The 19,073-nt window shown below is 39.2% G+C and overlaps 1 protein-coding gene across 1 annotated transcript in view; it reads right to left on the reverse strand.

Moving 5' to 3' along the window:
• The window catches only part of GLA (galactosidase alpha), a 552,477-nt gene that overhangs the window by 365,795 nt on the left and 167,609 nt on the right, over nucleotides 1–19,073 (reverse strand). The window contains exon 3 of the mRNA XM_044057125.1: nucleotides 15,623–15,800. Coding sequence (XP_043913060.1) covers nucleotides 15,623–15,800 — 178 coding nt within the window. The remainder of the gene's footprint in view (nucleotides 1–15,622; nucleotides 15,801–19,073) is intronic.

The following is a 19,073-nucleotide window of genomic DNA, read 5'->3' on the forward strand; positions in this document are numbered from 1 at the left end:
TCTTGTTTGATCTTTAGTAGTACTTTGGAGAGCAGAGGCAGAAGAGGAAAGGCATAAACTGATAAGTTTTTCCAGCTGAAGGACAGAGCATCCACTTTCCAAGCTTGTTTGTGGGGAGTCCTTGTGCAAAATTTGTCCAATTGATAGTTCTGGGGGGAGGCAAACTAGTCTATATATTGGCTTCCCCATTTGCTTGTCAACATGTTGAAAATCCTTGGTTCCAGCTTCCACTCGTGTGGGTCCATGAGGTTTCTGCTTAGTTCGCCTGCCAGTGTATTTAGTTTTCCTGGCAGGAATTGAGCTTGTAGATGCACTTGGTAGCTCAGGGCTGTGTTCCACAATGCCATGGCTAGTCTGTATAGGGGGGTAAGAATGCGTCCCCTCCTGCTTGTTTATGTACCACATAACAGTGGTGTTGTCCATCTTTACCATTAATTGTCCTGGAAGAATGTGGTCTTTGAAGGCTGTCAGAGCATTCTGTACAGCTAACATTTCTTTTTGATTGATATGCAAGTGCATTTGACTTGGGTTCCATTTGCCCTGAATGCACTTCCCTGCCAGGTGAGCCCCCATGCATAATCCGATGCGTCTGTTGTTAGGGATTGGGTGGCAGGGGGTGGTGTGAATGGTAGTCCCTTGTTTTGGTGGCAGGCCTCTGCCCACCAAATAAACTCTAGGCGTGGGCAAGGTATGATAGGAATCATTGCTTTTAGATACTGAGAATGTTGACACCATAGGCTTTTTAGATACCATTGTAGTTTCCTCATATGCAGTCTTGCATATGGAATTATAAGAATGCAGGAGGCCATGAACCCCAAGGCTTGTAGTATTTGCCTTGCAGATAGTAGGGTTTTTGTGGCCACTTGTTTGAAGTAGGTTGTCAAATGAATTTGTTTCTCTGGCGTGAGGAAAGCCACCTGGGAAGTTGTATTCAAGCTTGCTCCCAGGAATATGATTTGTTGACAGGTTACCAGGTGTGATTTCTTTTCATTTATGGTGTGCCCCAAACAAGGTGGCACCCTTTGTACAAAGGCCAGATGATTCAAAAGTATGTCCTGGCTTTCTGCCTGAATTAAACAATCGTCCAGGTATGGGCATATTTGACTATTTCTTTGTCTGCAAAATGCAATGACTGGGGCTAGGCAGTTTGTGAATACCCTGGGTGCAGTAGATAAGCCAAAGGGCAGTGCAGAGAACTGGTAGTGATTGTAGCCTGCTTTGAAGTGTAGGTATCTTCTGCAAGATTCCCTGATTGGAATGTGCAGGTAAGCTTCCTTTAAATTGAATGTTACCATCCAGGCATCTTTTCCTAGCATAGGAAGCAACTGGTGAAGAGTCAGCATCTTGAATTTTGGAATCACCAAAAAGGTGTTTAGAGTAGACAGGTCCAGAATAGGACGCCATGAATTGTCTTTTCTGGGTACCAGGAAAAGTCTTGAGTAGAAACCTTGTCCTTTTTCCTCTTCTGGCACAGTTTGAATAGTCTTTAAGTTAAAAAGAGAGAGTATTTGCTTTTGAGCCTCTGCCCACTGATTTGGGGGTAGGTCTAGCCAACCTTTTGGTGTTGATAATGTGTGGAAGTGAAATCTGTATCCTTGGGACACTGTATTTATAAGACATTTGTCCTGGGTAATGAGTTCACAGTTTTTGACCTGCAGACCAATCATTCCCCCTAAAGGAGCATTCAGTAGAGAAGTGCTTGGAAGTTTTAAAAACAAGTCATTGAGACAGTTTTCCATAGGGGGGAGTCTTATTACTCCCAGATTTGGAAGCGGAAGCCCCCCACTGCTTAGTCTTTTGCATACCCTGGGACTGAAACCTGGGGTTTCTGCTGTGTCTGGGTTTGGTTTGAGAAGGCCTGGAAGGAGCCAGAAAGGACCAATTCTTAGAGGGCCAATGCCTACTAAATTTTGGAGGTTGAACTTGTAAGTAATCGTTAATAGTTTGCATAGATTTAGCTTAATCTTCCATCTTTTTAAGAACTTCCTCAGCTTTGTTGCCAAACACGTGTTCCTGATTTAAGGGAGCATCCAACAGTTTAGCTTTAACAACGATCAGGCAAAGATTGCTCCTTAAGCAAAGCATGCCTTCTGAGTATAGACCCAGTGACAGCAGCCCTGCAAGAGGCCTCTAAAGAATCAAACCCACATTGCAAAGTATGTTTTCCAACCTGTTCAGGAGAATGCATTAAATCCTGTAATTCCTTATTTTCAGCATAGTCAGAAATCAACATAATTTTTTGTTTAAGCAATCCAATAATATGTTATTGATACTTTAACATATGAAACTGACAGTTTAGGGCCCTAATGGCCAAGGTTGCAGAAGTGTAAACCTTCTTACCCCATCTATCCAGCGCCCTGGAGTCTCTATCAGAAGGGATAGGGTTTTTGGCAGTAGAGGCCTTAATGCCCTTGGATCCCAGTGAAATAGTCTCTGGATCCGCAATAGAAGTTTTAAAAAGGAACTTGTGAGAATCAGGAACACTGTAATATCTGTCAGGTTTTCTGGGAGCAGGAGGCAAAGAATCAGGGGCCAAACTAGATTCCAAAAAGGCATCATCAACAATGTCTAGTACAGGAGGTATAGCTAAAGGCCTATGCTGAGGCAAGAGTAAGAAATCCCTAAGCCTCTTTTTCGAATCAGAAAAATCCTGGCTTTCCCAGTGGAAATGCTCCATTAAGAGTGTGCAAGGTTTCACTAAAAGAAAAATCCTCTGGAGGGAAAGCAGAGGGAATAGAATCCTCTGTATCAGAAGCCTCATAAGTAGATAGGGGTAAATCCAGATCATCAGAAGAATCAGAAAAATCAGAATCCTAGTCAGAAGATTCATAAACAATTTCAGTCCTAGGTCTCTTAGAAGAGGGTGTTTGGCTGCCCCTGATTACAGTAATAAGATCCTCAGCCATTCTTATCATTTGTTTTTAGGCATAGAGGCCAGAGCATGGGGTCTGGGCATCAATTTTCTAGGCATGGTTCGAAGTTTAGGCCTTAAAGAAGAAGGAGGGGTCAGTTTAATATGCAAGTCCATAGGCCTGAATACACTCTCAGAAGCCAGTGCCTGCACAGCTGCTCCGGACCCATCCAAGGTAGAGACATCCACAGGTTCCACAGTTGAAGCATCTCGCAGCATACCGAACTCCGAATGGGTCTCAGTAGAGGCCTGAGAATCAGAAGTAGTGGGTATCAGGGGCTGCAAAAGCACCTCACTGAGTACCGGCGAACTGGTGACTGGCTTAGGAGAAGCATCGTCGGCAACTTTGGACCTAGGCTGCCCTGTCTTTGCATTTTTTCAGAATTCCGGTAGTTGGATAGCTTACCAACGACATTTCTGGATAAGAGAACCGAAATATTTAGAGGTGAAAATATGCTGACGACGGATAGTGCATTGATTAAATAAAGCACAAAACCGACAGCAAGGCATGTCGTGGTCAGGGCCTAGGCAAGGAATACAGTACAAATGAAAATCTTTGTGAGGTATTTGCTTTCCACAAGAAATGCAATTATTAACTTTTACTGACATCGGTAAGGAGCAAGGAAAAGTTTCCCCAACTGGGTACTTAGCTTTAGTTGAAGACTTTGGTTCTGAAACTCGAAAATGAAAATTTCAGGAGTTGGCCAACCGGCACTTGCGAACTGCTTCTGCTTCAGGCATCGCACAGCAAGAAAGACTGATGTAATGTCATCGGCTGCATGTTTTATACCTCTGATGACCTGACGTCATGGAAAAAGGGACAGCAACCGATGCAGGACCCAAGACTTTGTTAATCAGGCTGACTGAGGGCTACTGCAAGCAGATAACCCAAATGTGATGACTGCAACAGTGAAACATGAAGAACATCATATATATAAGAATGCATCTGTGACATTTTGCTTTGCATGGTACCATGATGAAAAAAAGCAAGATACAGCATTTTAAAACAAATATGGAAAACAACATTTAGCATTGCACTGTTGAATTACAGAGATAGGACACACATTGTTGGCAACATAGTGTTGACAAAACCTATTATGATATAATTTTTTATTCTTTTGGGATCGGTCTGCTCCTGTCCTGAAGGCCTTGAGGTCTATCCAATACCTGCTGCCTCAGTTCATGTTTCAAGGACAAAGGCTGGATGGTGGAACTCCAAGGGCATCTCACTGCAGGTTTAGAAGTGTTTCTTCATTGCTCTTCAATTGCATTCATTCCTCAACCCTCCTCTGGTGTGTGACATACACTCACATTAATGTAGGAAGTGTATGCATGCAGGGCTTCCTCCAAAATGTAACACACACATACACCATCATATGGCAAGCAGGTATTGTAGAAACTCACTTAACCCCATGACAGAACAGCTGAGAAATAGCTGATCAAATCCCATTCCACCCACCCATCACAGCTAGCTCTTCAACACACAAGCTGCTAATCAGACACAACTTTGTTGTCACAGGCAGGTACTCTCCCTCTGCGCAACAGGAATGATAGTATATGGTTACTCCAGTTTCAGAAGACACTAAGTCAGACCGTGAGAAAGTTCTAATTACAATTCTGAAAGAAGACACAACTGAGTAATTCTGATTAAAGTGCACAACCATAGCTGACTGTCTTTAAAAAAAAAAACAGTAAGAAATCTTGGAAACAGTGGCTCCTTAATGAAGTCCCACCACATGTCTAGGAATATAAGCACTGCCAGTTTCAAGCTTCCCCAAGCAGAACATGTGAAGGGTAGGAGAGTCTGTGCATAAAGGAGTACTAGAAGAATGGTGTCTCTGGCCACTGCTAATATGGTTTGTAAAGAAATTACAGAGGCAAAGTAAGAATCTCAAACTACATCAGGATGGTGGTGGCAACTTTCTTAGTATGTAAACAGAACCTGATGTTTTGCTTCAAACATCTTAGTTTCTTGCTGGATCAGAGTATAATGTAAACAGCTCAAAAACAAAACCTAAGGTCAGATAAATGGTCAAAACAACCAAAAAACAATGAACCAAAATTAAAAAGAACGCTGACCAAATGTTTTCCAGTGAAACAGCACTTTCATCTGACTTTTATTACAGGCTTCTTCAGAATGCAACTACACTGTACTATACAATCCCTTATAAAGCCATATAAATCAGATGATCTAGGTCACATGACAAAGAAACCATGTTACTAAACGTTTAAAGGTACATACCAAATAAATATACATCAACACATAAAAGACGCACCAAATGAAAAAGTTTGATAGTTTGGCAGCTCTCTTCTTTAAAACACAATTAATAGATACATCATTTAAACCTGGGCATACTCCGGAATTTAATCTCAGTTGCCACAACTCCCTGTAATCAGTCATGTTTTCCTAGCTTCCACCTAGTCCTGGATAAGAAATATGTCTCAGTACAAAAGATATGAACTTTTTGAAACTGTTACATGATGTGCAAGTTTGCTAAGGGCATTAGTAGAATCGTTGGTTTTAATACTATAATTGCACTCAGATTCTTTGTTTGAGTGGGTGTTATGCCTTCCCCACATAAAAAAACTATCACAGAAATATGAGGCAATATAAACCACTCCTTTTACTGCTCAGTTATAATGACCCACACAACCAATAGCCCTTTTATATCCTAGTACAGATATATTAGTTGCGTCATTGATAAAGCTACATTGGCTGAAACAGCCACACTTAGTCATTTTCTTGATATTAAGAAGCAAACTTATCATAATTACTTTCAAGGTTCTCTTTAAATATTACTGTTACTTTGATACACAACAAAGGCTCATCACCCAACCTTGTGTGGGGGGACAATTCTTAATGGTTAAATCTCAATTATGACGTATTATGTTTCCCAGATGCCTGTCATTCTTATCAAAACGTAAAACCATAACAATTTTAGTTTTTCTGAACAAATCCAGTTGCTTCAAAATAGGTGGAAAATCACTGCCTCTTCTACTAGATATTTCAACTACCAAATTGTGGATTAGTTCCTTGAGGTATCCTACCTCCAAAGACACTGAAGACAGAACATTCACTTCTTTCATGAACTTATCATCAGAAATTAGTCTAGAAAGCATAATATATTCACCTCTGACCACCCCTGGGTACTGGCTGCTAAAATATAAAAAACTGTTGCAATAAGTATGCTTCCTATATACACATTACTCTCAAATTATCTATAGTTAAGTGTTTAGATATAATGACATCTAAAAAAATTCATTAGTCATTTGTCATATTGAAAAGTAAGTTTTAAAAAGTCAGTTGTAGCATTCACACAAGTAATAAAAAAAAATAATTTATACTCATCACCATACCCACAGGAAAAAATATCATCCAAATATCATAAGTAAAATAATTTTTGGACTTCAGCGGATAGTCAAAAATAAAACATATCTCCCAGCCCCACATAACTACATTTGCATAGACTGGTGCACACATTGCTCCCATAGATACACTTCTTTTCTGTTGGAAACATTCTTCCTTTAAAAACATAAAATTGTTATTTAAAACAATTTCCATCACATCATGAAGCAAACTTCTGCACCGTCACAAGATGCATTCATTATAATACCTTCCTGAAACCAAGACAGACCAATATTATGGATATACAGGAAAAAAAAATCTTTCACATCAGCTTTCACCATTAGGGTATATTCATTAATTTATATACTTATCAAATGTTTTAAAAAATGTTATCAGTCTCTTAAAAAGTGATTGGCATTATGAAAAAAAATGTTTTTAATTTGACATAAATCCATGTGGCCAATCATTCAGTTTTAGAACCACATTAAGAGACGATTAGCCTATATGGTGGATCAGACAAAGCTTTGTGAATTTTCAGAATACCAAACACTGACTGGATTATGAGAAATTTAAGCATAAAAAATGTTGTCTATAAAACCCCCAGAGGGGAAATTTTCAAGCCGTATGTTAATCCTTCTATAGGCAATATTAATAGCATTCTTAGAAGTGGGACAGTATGATGCATCATTAAATAAAACACCAGATGCCTTGAATATATAAGTACTGTGGTCAACTGCAACTAACTACCCCCTTGTCTGGTTTCATTATCTGAATGGACCTATTAGAACACAGCTAGTCTAGCAACTGCTGTTCATTATATTTTCTGTTAAAATCAAAGTGCTTGCTACTCTCAAGTATAGGAAGCACAGGTATGAGGGGCAGGTTTTAAAGCACTTTGACATTTGATCACAGAATTTGAAAAAAAAAAATCATTACTTAATGTCCAGTGCATCAAAAATGTTAACTTTAAATTACAAAGCATTTAAGCTCTATCAGTAGCGCTGTCATTCTAGTTTGCATCACTGGAACAAATGCCAGCCCCTTCAAAAATAAATGCACAAAAGCTGAACAGTTAGAGAACTATAGTTGTAAACTTTTAAATTGTTTCTTTCATGAATTTCGGGGTTAACCAAACAGTTGCTTATCCGCTCTGTGAGCTCCCATGGCCTCTGCCCCGGAAGTGTCCAGTTTCCCTCAGGTTTGCATGCTGATGGAAGTTGTGTACACCCACCAGTCTTTTGGAATGTCTCAATGGTGGGAAATCCAAAAAATTATCTGTATTTGTTGAGTCTACATTACTTCATCAAAGTTTTATTTCCACGAATACCTAATCATCAACCCCTTTACACTGAACATTTATTCATCGAATGTTCACATCAGCGAACGGTTTTCATAGGGAATAGAGTTAGTTAGCCATCAATAGAAATTTGCCCTTTTCCCCACTGTAGTATAATCTCTGAGTTGGTATATATAAGTATATAAGTAGGGGGTGTGTGTAGGAGGCATAACTCCCCGCCTTGGTGGGTTTGAAATAATGTAGTGTGTGTGACAATCCCTGTGGTGGACAAGTAATTTCCTTCCCTATGAAAACCGTTCACAGATCTGAACATTTGATGAATGGATGTTTGATGTAAAGGGGTTGATGTTTAGGTATTTGCGGAAATAAAACTTTGATGTAGAAATGTAGACCCGTGTTTGTTTCAACAGTGATATCTGAATGTATTGGTTTGGTGAATTGGTTGATGCCTAATTTTCAGTAACCTGAACATTGATTTTAGATGACTTTACATGGGCCAGATAGGCCTTTCTATTGTTATATTTGTTTTAATCATGAATCAGTTTTTTCTCCTTTCTATTTATTAATTGTTCATTACTGTTTAAGTTTGTTGTTCTTAAATATGAGAAATACTATTTTCAAAGTGAAAAGTAATATTAGAATTGCAGCAAACCTCTAAGGAAAAGTTCTCACCATTACCATTCCTGGCTTGAATGGCCTCTGTTACAACACTGGTTTATTGCTCAGTAGTATTGACATTTAGTGTGGAAATACAGCGAGTTACATCAAAAGTGGGGCTTCTATTGTTATCACCTCTTGATACAGCAATCGGTGGGTTGTCCTATACTGTGTATTGTGATAATTCCAGTAAAATTTTCATTAAGCTGTCCAGGATGGAGGAATGCACACCAGAATTTCCAGACTCTTTAGAAGACATTCTAGCACAAGGAAAACTTCAAACAACTTAAAAACAAAACCCAAGGTCAGATAAATGGTCAAAACAATTTTAAAAACAATAAATCAAAACCCAAAAAAATGCTGATCAAATGTCTTTCCGTGATATTGGGTGCTTTCATCTCACTTTTATTAGCTACTTCTTTAGAAGACAAATATACACAATACTATATAATCCCTTAAGTAGCCATATAAATCTGGCGGATCTAGGTTAAGTGACAAAGAAATCGTGTAACTAAACATTTAAAAGGTAATAAATATAAATATATGTAAGCACATAAAATAGGCACCAACAGAAAAATAATTTTGACAGCCCTCATTTTAAAACACAATTAATAGATATGTCATAGTTAAAACACGGGTATAGCCCAGAATATAATCTCAGTTGTAACATAAACATGGGTATAACCCAGAATTTAATCTCAGTTGTAACAATGAATACCTTTATTCAGTCATGTTTTCCTAGTTTCCACCTCTTGCTGGATAAAAACTTATTCCACTACAAAAAATATGAACTTCTGAAACTGGTACATCGTTGCACATGTTTATTAAGGATGTTAGTAGAACCTTTGGTTTTAATACTACAACTGGGCTCACTGATTCTTTGCCTGAGTGGCTATTCTGTCTTCCTCACATAAAAACTATCAAAGGAAATACAAGATGTGATATAAACCATCCCTTTTGTTCCACAGTTAATGACTCACACCACCATTAGTCTTTTTATATTCTGGTACAAATATAGTAGTTCTGCCACTGATAAATCTACATTGGCTGAAACAGCCACACCTAGTCATTTTCCATTTGTTTTTCTGATTGATACTTCAAAATAGGTGGAAAACCACTGCCAGATGTAGAGGCAACAGACATGTTGTGTGATTAGTTTGCCTTTTTAACATACCTTCTCAAAAATAGCAAGCACAGGAATGAGGAATCTTGGAAGCTTGCCTATTTTAAAGTTGTTTTACATTTCGGCAGCCAACGGCCTATACGGCAGAAGAAAGGGCTGGGCAAATGTTAATTTATTAGGCTTTCTAGACTAATTTCTGATGATAAGAAGTTCATAAAAGAAGTGGATGTTCTGTCTTCAATGTTTTTGTAAAGAGGATACACCAAGGAACTAATCCACAGTTTAGTAAGTGAAATACCTAGTAGGAGGGCCATTGATTTTCCACCTTTTTTTGAAGCAACCAGATTCAGTCAGAAAACAAATGCCTAGCATAACAATATCAATTTTAAAACATGCTATGATTTTGTTTTTGACAAGAATGACAGGCATTTGAAAAAACATAATATGTCAAAACTGGGACAACCATCAAGAATGGTTCCTCTCAAACACTTTTTGGGTGATGAGCCTTTATTTGTGTATAAAAGGAATAGTAATCTTAAAGAACTGCTTGAAAGTAATTCAATCTGCATCTTAATTTGGTAGTATCAGGAAAATGATTAAATGTGGCTGATACTGCCACTGTACATTTATTAATGACACAGCTAATACAGTGCAGTGAAAAAGTATTTGCCCCCTTCCTGATTTCTTATTTTTTTGCATGTTTGTCACACTTAAATGTTTCATATCATCAAACAAATGTAAATATTAGACAAAGATAACCCAAATATACACACAATGCAGGTTTTAAGTGATGATTTTATTTATTAAGGAAAAAAAAATATCCAAACCTACATGGTCCTATGTGAAAAAGTAATTGCCCCTAAACCTAATATCTGGTTGTGCCACCCTTAGCAGCAGCAACTGCAATCAAGCATTTGCAATGACTGGCAATGAGTCTTTCACATCGTTGTTGAGGAATTGTGGCCCACTCTTCTATGTAGAATTGTTTTAATTCAGCCATATTTGAGGGTTTTTGAGCATGAACCACCTTTTTAAGGTCATGCCACAGCATCTCAATTGGATTCAAGTCCGGACTTTGACTAGGCCACTCCAAAACCTTCATTTTGTTTTTTCTAAGCCATTCAGAGGTGGAATTGCTAGTGTGTTGTGGATCATTGTCCTGCTGCAGAACCCAAGTGTGCTTAAGCTTGAGGTCACAAACTGATGGCCGGACATTCTCCTTCGGGATTTTTTGGTAGAGAGCAGAATTCATGGTTCCATCAATCACAGGAAGTCGTCCAGGTCCAGAAGTAGCAAAGCAGCCCCAGACCATCACACTACCACCACCACCATGTTTGACTGTTGACACGATGTTCTTTTTCTGAAATGCTGTGTTACTTTTACGCCAGATGTAACGGGATGCACACATCCCAAAAAGTTCAACTTTTGTTTCATCAGTGCAGGATATTTTCCCAAAAGTTTTGGGGATCATCAAGATGTTTTTTGGCAAAAGTGAGACGAGCCTTTATGTTCTTTTTGGTCAGCAGTGGTTTTTGCCTTGGAACTCTTGCCATGCATGCCATTTTTGTCCAGTCTCTTTCTTGTGGTTGAGTCATGAACACTGACCTTAACTGAGGCAAGTGAGGCCTGCAGTTCTTTAGATGTTGTTGTGGGTTTTTTGTGACCTCTTGGATGAGTTGTCGCTGTGCTCTTGGGGTAATTTTTGTAGGCCAGCCACTCCTGGGAAGGTTCACCACTGTTCCATGTTTTCTCCATTTGTGGATAATGGCTCTCACCTTGGTTCGCTGGAGTCCCAAAGCTTTAGAAATTGCTTTGTAACCTTTTCCAGACTGATAGATGTCAATTACTTTGTTTTTCATCTGTTCCAGAATTTCTTTAGATCCCGGCACAAATTTCTTTAGATTGCAGCAGGATGTTTTCCTTTTTGGGATCTTTTGGCCTACTTCACTTTGTCTGACAAGTTCTATTTAAGTGATCTCTTGATTCAACGGGTATGGCAGTAATCAGGCCTGGGTGTGGTTATTGAAATTGAACTCAGACTTCCCAAAAATTTGATTAACCACAGTTACGTCATGATTTAACAAGGGGGGCAATTACTTTTTCACAAAGGGCTATGTAGGTTAGGATAGCTTTTTCCTTAATAAATAAAAATAATCACTTAAAAACTGCATTTGTGTTTACTTGGGTTAGCTTTGTCTAATATGTGTCTAATATTTAAATTTGTTTGATGAGCTGAAACATTTAAGTGTGATAAACATGCAAAAAAATAAGAAATCGGAAAGGAGCAAATACTTTTTCATTGCACTATATCTGCACCAGAGTATAAAAACTTTGGAATAAAGGGGTGGTTTATATCACCTATTGTACTTCCTGTGATAGCTTTTATGTGGAGAAGACAGTATACTCCTTCAGACAAAAATATACAAGTACAATTATAGTGTTAAAACCAAATATTCTACTAATGCCATTAGTAAACATGCACAACAATGTACCAGTTTCAGATAATTCATATCTTTTGTATTGGAATAAGTTTCTTATCCAGGATTAGGTGGGAACTGAGAAAACATGATCGAATACAAGGAGTTGTTGTGGCAACTGAGATTACATTTCAGGACATACTTGGGTTTAAACAATGACATATACATTAAGTGTGTTTAAAAATGAGAGCTGCCAAACTATAAAAGTATTGGTCGACTTATACCTATTTTATGCATTTATGTACATTTTACTTGAGATGTACCTTTAAAGTCATGTGATTTTCTTTGTCACATGACCTAGATCACCTGCTCTGTATGGATATTTAAGAGATTGTACAGTATTATGTAGAGGTGGGCAAGCCAGAGAGTATAAGACTGGCTCTGGCTCAGGATCCAGCAGGTTAAAGAGCCAAAGAGCCGAGCCACAATCACAAGTTTTTTTTTCTGACTGTTGATTCAAACAAGACCTGCGGGCTGTGAGTTGTTCCTTTCAGGTCAGGTCTGCACATTTAAGTATTGAGGTTGACTGGAATATCAGACAGGTTGGTACCACATGCCATAGTGCTGAAAAGGAAGAAAATGTAAACATTTTTTCATGGGAAAGGACTACTGCAAGATGTTGTTCAGCAATTCTTTTATAAAAGGATTTGCAACTCATTTTTACAATGAGGGGTGCATTACTTCCTTTATTCCAGAGTGCTTACATGTTGCCACAGAGAGGGAGGAGTCTATTCAGTGATACAGAAAGGTGAGAGAGATCAGGAGAGCTTGGAAAGCACTACCAATATTAAAGATAGCATGGGCAGAATTATTTTGTGTGTGTGTTTTTTTACTGAGGTAAAACCCAGTCTCTCAACTGTCACTGAGTTGAGATTAATGCTATGAATCTTCTAGAAGTGCTTACTGTATGTTTGGGGGTACGTACATCTGTTCAAGAGCAACATGTTTGAATTACTATACTTCTGTAGTAGTTTCTTTCATTCTTTTCACCATCAAGCATCAGACAGAGAACTGGGCTACCTTTATAGGGAAAGGGTATGCGGGCATACTTGAAAGCACAAGGACATCATATAACTACTGCTGGCAAATAAAAGTGTTATGACTTGTTTGCAACAGTGTATTTGTTTACAAATCACAAGCTGAAATAGCAAAATGTTACTGTAGTTCTTACATTTTTCATTCTTTTTTTCAGTGAGACATTAGTGTACAGAAAGGTGATATTTGGGGGGAATACAATTCATGAGAGCAAAGGACAGTTATGGTCGATATGGGTTGTTGAAGGGGAGTATCCATCAATGACCAATGTTTTCCACTACTACTATACTTTCTAGCAACTTCAAAGTCAAAGGTGGTGTACCTTCGAAAGGGGGCACAGTCTACTGAGACAGTGTTTGTATTTTGTACCCAAATATGTTATTAAAAATACTGATGTTTTACTACTGTGGGTTGGCTTACAGGAACTAAAATATAGTTTCTTACATAAAGCCAAAAAAGCATTTCACAAAGCTTTTGTTATTCCATTTAGGCAGTGTATCTAAATTTTACCTTGCAGTTATTTGACCATTTCCTGCAAAGTGTGGTTGAACTACTGTACCCCTAAATCATCATTAGGCCAGAATGGGTAAAAAATGAATTTCTTTTTCACAAGCCAAGGCAACATTTCTGTTTTGCATACAGAGTGTTGAACTTGGATGTTATTGCTTATTATAATTTTTTTCTTCCCCATTTTTCATTGGCAGCAGACCCGTAGCTTGGGAACAGTGAAGGAGGTGGTTGGATGCAAGCTGCTAGGAAGTATGTTCAGCATACTATCAACATTCATTAATTTGAATGAATGCTGGTAATGTCAATGTCTGCTTGGCTGTAATTATAATATTTTTTGATACTTAAACAATCATCTCTGGCCTTCAAGATGTAACTACTGCTGTGACAGTCTGCTCTAGCTCAGCTGTTATTGGGCTCGAAGACCTAAGCTTGACCCTTGGCTAGACTCTTCTTCAAAAATCCCAGGCTTGCCCACCTTGAGTATTATACGTTCACATTCTAAGATCTATGCAATAGTGAGACAAAAGCACTCAATTTCACTGAAAGACATTTGGTCAGCATTCTTTTTGTTTTTGGTTCATAATGTGAACAGCCCCTCAAACCCGCATTGTACTTTTAACCAGTGCATTTCAAATGCTGTCTTTTTTCTCCAAAGAATACATTAATTCTGCTTACATTAGGATAAGGTTGCTGACTAGGCATTACTGCTAAGATAAAGAAAACCCTTGCAGCTAATTTTATATAAACAAAACACTAAGTCAGCAGGATGGAATTCTCATAGATAATGCATTTGCCACAGTGATTCCATGTTTTATTTAGCAGTCCCATAAATAAAATGCTTCCAAGAAATAACTCTCGATGGACCCTAAACATAAAAACAAATGCTGTTTTCCTCAACTTCTGCAGCATGCAGGACCAACATCAGCCAGCAAAGGCACCTTTTTAGAAGCAGTCCTATGTAATCACAGCTGATATTTGACATTGGAACCAAAATACATTTTTCCTCCACTTAATTTGCTTTAAATGTTGGGAAGTCAAAGCTCACTTGACTTAATGGGTCTATATTACGTAATCGAAAACCCGTTTGAGCGAACACAACACCGACACACATAGCCCGAACTGCAAATACGCCGAACCCCCTAAACCGCGAAATTACAAATCTCAAATAGTCATAGTCGGCCAATACTACCACACGCTACATACCCAAACATAATAAATAAAACACATACATACACTAACCAAACCCTACTTCTAACCCTACACTAAACCTTACATACATTACTATCTAAGCACTTACCTTAACCCGCCACCCTAACCCTAAGGTCCGTAACTATCGCACACATACCCTACAGACATATACCCAAACAAAACAAATAATCCACACACACACACATACACTTAACAAAACCCTACTTCTAACCCTACACTAAACCTTACATACATTACCTATCTATGCACTTACCTTAACCCGCACCCTAACCCTAAGCTCCGTAACTATCGCACACTTACCTTACGGAGCTATACCGCAGGCGGGCCAACCATGACACTCCGACATTTCGTGGTTTTGAGTTCGCCGTTACCATAGTTTGCGCTATACGTGCCGGTGTTGTGGTGTTCGCTCAAACAGGTTTTCGATCTCGTAATATAGACCCGACTTAACAATACAATATAAAAGAAAATGCCCACAACTGCAGCACTGTCAAATACAATGGTAAAGCAACTTCTATTCTGAGACTGCTCCTGCAAGTGGAAAATTTGCTGAATACATAACTGGAGAGGGGGCAACAAAAGTAAAGTGCTTTAAAGTTTAATTTTAGTACACTATAATAACAAATCAGCAAGCTAAACTAGTTGCACAATATATCGGTTGCCTGCACATCTGACATTATAAACTGCAGACAGACTAATAACAAGACAAGTACGTGCCTGAAATACAAATACAGCTCTAAGACAAATACAGCAAGAAGTTCTCTGGTTCGGTTCTCAGTTGGGGTGCCTTATGTGTGGAGTATGCATATCCCCCATGTGTTTGTGTGGGTTTTGTCCACTTTCCTCCCACATTCCTAAGACATGCAGCAGGTCAACAGAGGACTCCAAATTGTCTGTAGGTGCATGCACATGTTTGTATGATACAGAAGAAAGACCTGACAAGCTACTTTATTTCACCCTTTGCTTTGTAAACTCAGTGAATAGCAGTGTCTGTCAACAGAATCATTCAAGGCTGTGGCTGTGAAAGAGACAGAAGCAACGTAAAAATAAAAATCACCTTCTTCAAGCTGCTGTAAGCTTTCAAAGTAGCAGCCATCAAATTTGAGCAGGTCTACACCCCACTCAGCAAAGGTCTGTGCATCCAACTCATAGAAGCCACGACTGCCAGGATAGCCAGCACAGGTTTTCTTTCCAACATCCTGGTAGATGCCTAGCTTCAAGCCTTTAGAATGAATCTGTATAAAATAAAGTATGAGAATTAGGTATTTAAGACTACTACACCAATGTTTGCAATTATCCTGGTGAGGACCGAGACGTCTGAACAAACAATAACAAGAGTGGATTCTTCTCCTAACTCACAGGTTTTAGGGTCACAGACACAGATTACTTCTACTTTTTTGAATAGAGTAAGCTGTCAGCCTAATACAGATGACCACAGATACCCTTAACCAGCTTTATTTTACCAGACTGTATGGCTGGAAAGCTGGCATGATCAAACATCAGTTCAGGGGAATAACTATCCAACAAAGACACAGTTCTGGACAAATGATTTTCTTATTAATTATTCACTGAAATATTCAATACCCTGACAAGAAAATACTGTTATTCATTGTCTGTATTTTACAATACTGCAGATCACAACATAAAACCTGTTTGAAGGAATAATCTAGTATTACTAGCACAGATGGAACAACTTAGAATTATTAGTTGTAGTACACAAGACAATATGCATAACTTGTGAACCTGCTACGACTAGGCAGTTTTCTGGACAAAATAAATAGTAAAATAATCTGCAAAGAAAACAGAGAAAGAGAATGGGAAACAGAAAAATGGGAAGCTGAGCTACATACAGTACAATAAAACATACAAAACATGAGATATGGACTGCTAGTGAAACTGCTTCTGATTGGTTTACTGTCAGTTTCCTGCAGCTGTAAGGAATATAATGGCACAGCTTTTTGTTCTCATTTGGTGTATATTACCTGAAAAGATTTCTGTACATATTGAAAAGAGAGTTGATATGGTGCAGTAATTACATTCATGGTCAATGATGTCATATGTAGCTGCAGCCCAAATCATGTGCCTCCCGAACCGTAAACTGCATAAAAAGTTCAGTGCTCTTTTGGCTTCTATTACTCAGTTATAGGAAAGAGGAAGTCTATCTCAACCTGCTTTTTGTGTTACTTTTAAGACAAGCGGCCAAGTCAGTTTATTTTCTGCACTGTTCTTCTTCTCTTAAAGGAAAAATATTCTGCCATGTAAACATATTTTAAAATTACAGAGCTTGAAGCAGTAGCTTATTACATAAAATACAAAATCAGCTCTTAGCAGTTCAAAATAAGAGCTCATGGTGGTTAAGGACTGCAATACATTACACATAAAAAACAACTGGATACAACTGGTTTACTACACTTTCAGTCACCTATGCACCTGAAAGTTACAAAAACAAATTCACAAGCCTGCTGTTTAACTACATTCTCTACAATTTGATACGGCCTATGTCACACAGTCAGAAAAGTACAGGTATGCTGAACAGCCTGTTTGGACTGTAATGCCGCGGTGGTGCAGCGATAGCGTTGTTGCCTCACAGAAAGAGGTTCTCCCATTCGATTCTCAGTTGGAGTGTGGGGAGTGCCTTCTGTGTGGAGTCTGCATGTCCTCCCCGCGGTTGGGTGGCGTTCGAAAGACATGTGTAAATGGGCGTGCCTTCATTGAAGGTTGGGCGTCGAGCTGGCACCTTGGCGTTCGTGAAATCTACCGCCAATAATTAGCGGATCGGAGTTCCGTTGTGGCGAACCCTAACCGGGAAAAGCCGAAAGACAAACCACAACAACAACATTATTATTCTCAGGCACAGCAACAAATAACACTGGCTTATAAACTAAACTTAACCAAAACAGCATTTCCAAAAATTATTTGAGCAAGCTAGTCATACTCTGAATATGATTAGACAAACTGATAAATTGGTAACCATTAATAATAAACTGATATCTCATATATCACTTAAGAATAAATGTAACTGATTTAAAGTCACTGGTTAATAAGGCTCATAGGATCACAGGAAGTTACTAGGCTATTGGCCCTGAGGCACTTACAAGCCTAGCCAAGAATTTAGCCCATGTTCCAACAAGACAGCACCCTATGCCACTGCCCAGCAGGGACATAGGTGGAATCCCAGGGGTGTATTTTCTGTTCCCCAACAAGTGATCCAGGTTGTGCTTAAAAAGGTTTAATGAGGTACTTTGCTTTACGTGGAGAGGAAGTCTATTCCACAAAAGGGGAAGTCTCTGGGACACAAATGTGTCCCGCCAACAAGACTTATTGATGTCAAAGACCAGGTTGAGGTCGCTCGTGCGGGTTACTTGAGTGGAGCTTGACTTACGGATATGCCAGTCCCATCAGGGCGGGGTCTGAGATTACTTTGTATGCCAGACAGAGGTCACCTCTGAGGAGTCTGTAGGAGACTGAGTAGTAGGACAGGGCTTTTAGCCTATCTGTGTAGGGTAAATGTTTGAGGCCCTGGATTTTCCAGGTGATGAATCTTTGTGGTCTCTCCAGCTGCTGCATGTGCTTTCTGAGGTACATGCCGAAAGGGGCACTGTACTCAGCAATCGGTCTTATAAGGGAAGAATACAGGGATGTTATGACCACCTTGTCCCTGGATGAGATACCCTTACTAATGAGGTGGGCCATGTAGAAAGCTTTCCGTACAATGGAGGCAGTATGGTGGCCAAAAGTCAGTTTGCCATGAACCTGGGTTCCCAAGTCCCTCACGACTGATTGCGTGCTTAGTGCCTTATTATCAATGTGATAATTTGTGGGGACATCATTCTCCCCAAAAGGGATGATGATGCATATTTTGGCATTCAGTTTGAGGCCATGTTTCTGGCTTCAGTCATTTGTTTGGGTGAGACCCTCTTGGAGGATGTCCACATCACTAGGGGAATTAATGACAGCACCCAGCTTGCAGTCATCTGCAAACGTGGTCAGCCATAGCCCACTAGATTTGGCCTGCACCTCTGAGAAGTATATCCCAAACAGCAAAGGCCCCAAGATCAATCCCTCTGGTACACCGGTCTACTACTTGAGGTGGCTTCTCCTATTTTGACTAGGTAGGTTCTATCAGTGAGCCAGTTTGCTACCCATCTGGCAACATATGGATTGATGCCTAGTTGAGAGAGTTTATCTATTATACCTCAGTAGGGAATAGTATTGAAAGTCTTGGCCAGGTCAAGGTAGGCAGTGTGCACCATCTTCCCCTCGTCTATAGCCTTGATGACTATCTCAAAGAAGTCGAAAAAATTTAACAGGCATGACCTCCCCTTGACAAAACCAAACTGTGTCGGATCAAGTGTCTGGAGGTTGCCATTATCCTTGTTAATGAGGTCCATGATAATCCGCTCCATGGCCTTGCAGATCAGGCTAGTTAAGCTGATGGGTCTATAACTTCCTGGATTGGTGGACGCTCCACTATTGTGCAAAGGGATGACAGTAGCTGTCCTCCACTC

This window comes from Protopterus annectens, chromosome 15.part0, assembly GCF_019279795.1.
Source record: "Protopterus annectens isolate FY-2018-M chromosome 15.part0, PAN1.0, whole genome shotgun sequence".
In the NCBI taxonomy this organism is placed as follows: Eukaryota; Metazoa; Chordata; order Ceratodontiformes; family Protopteridae; genus Protopterus; species Protopterus annectens.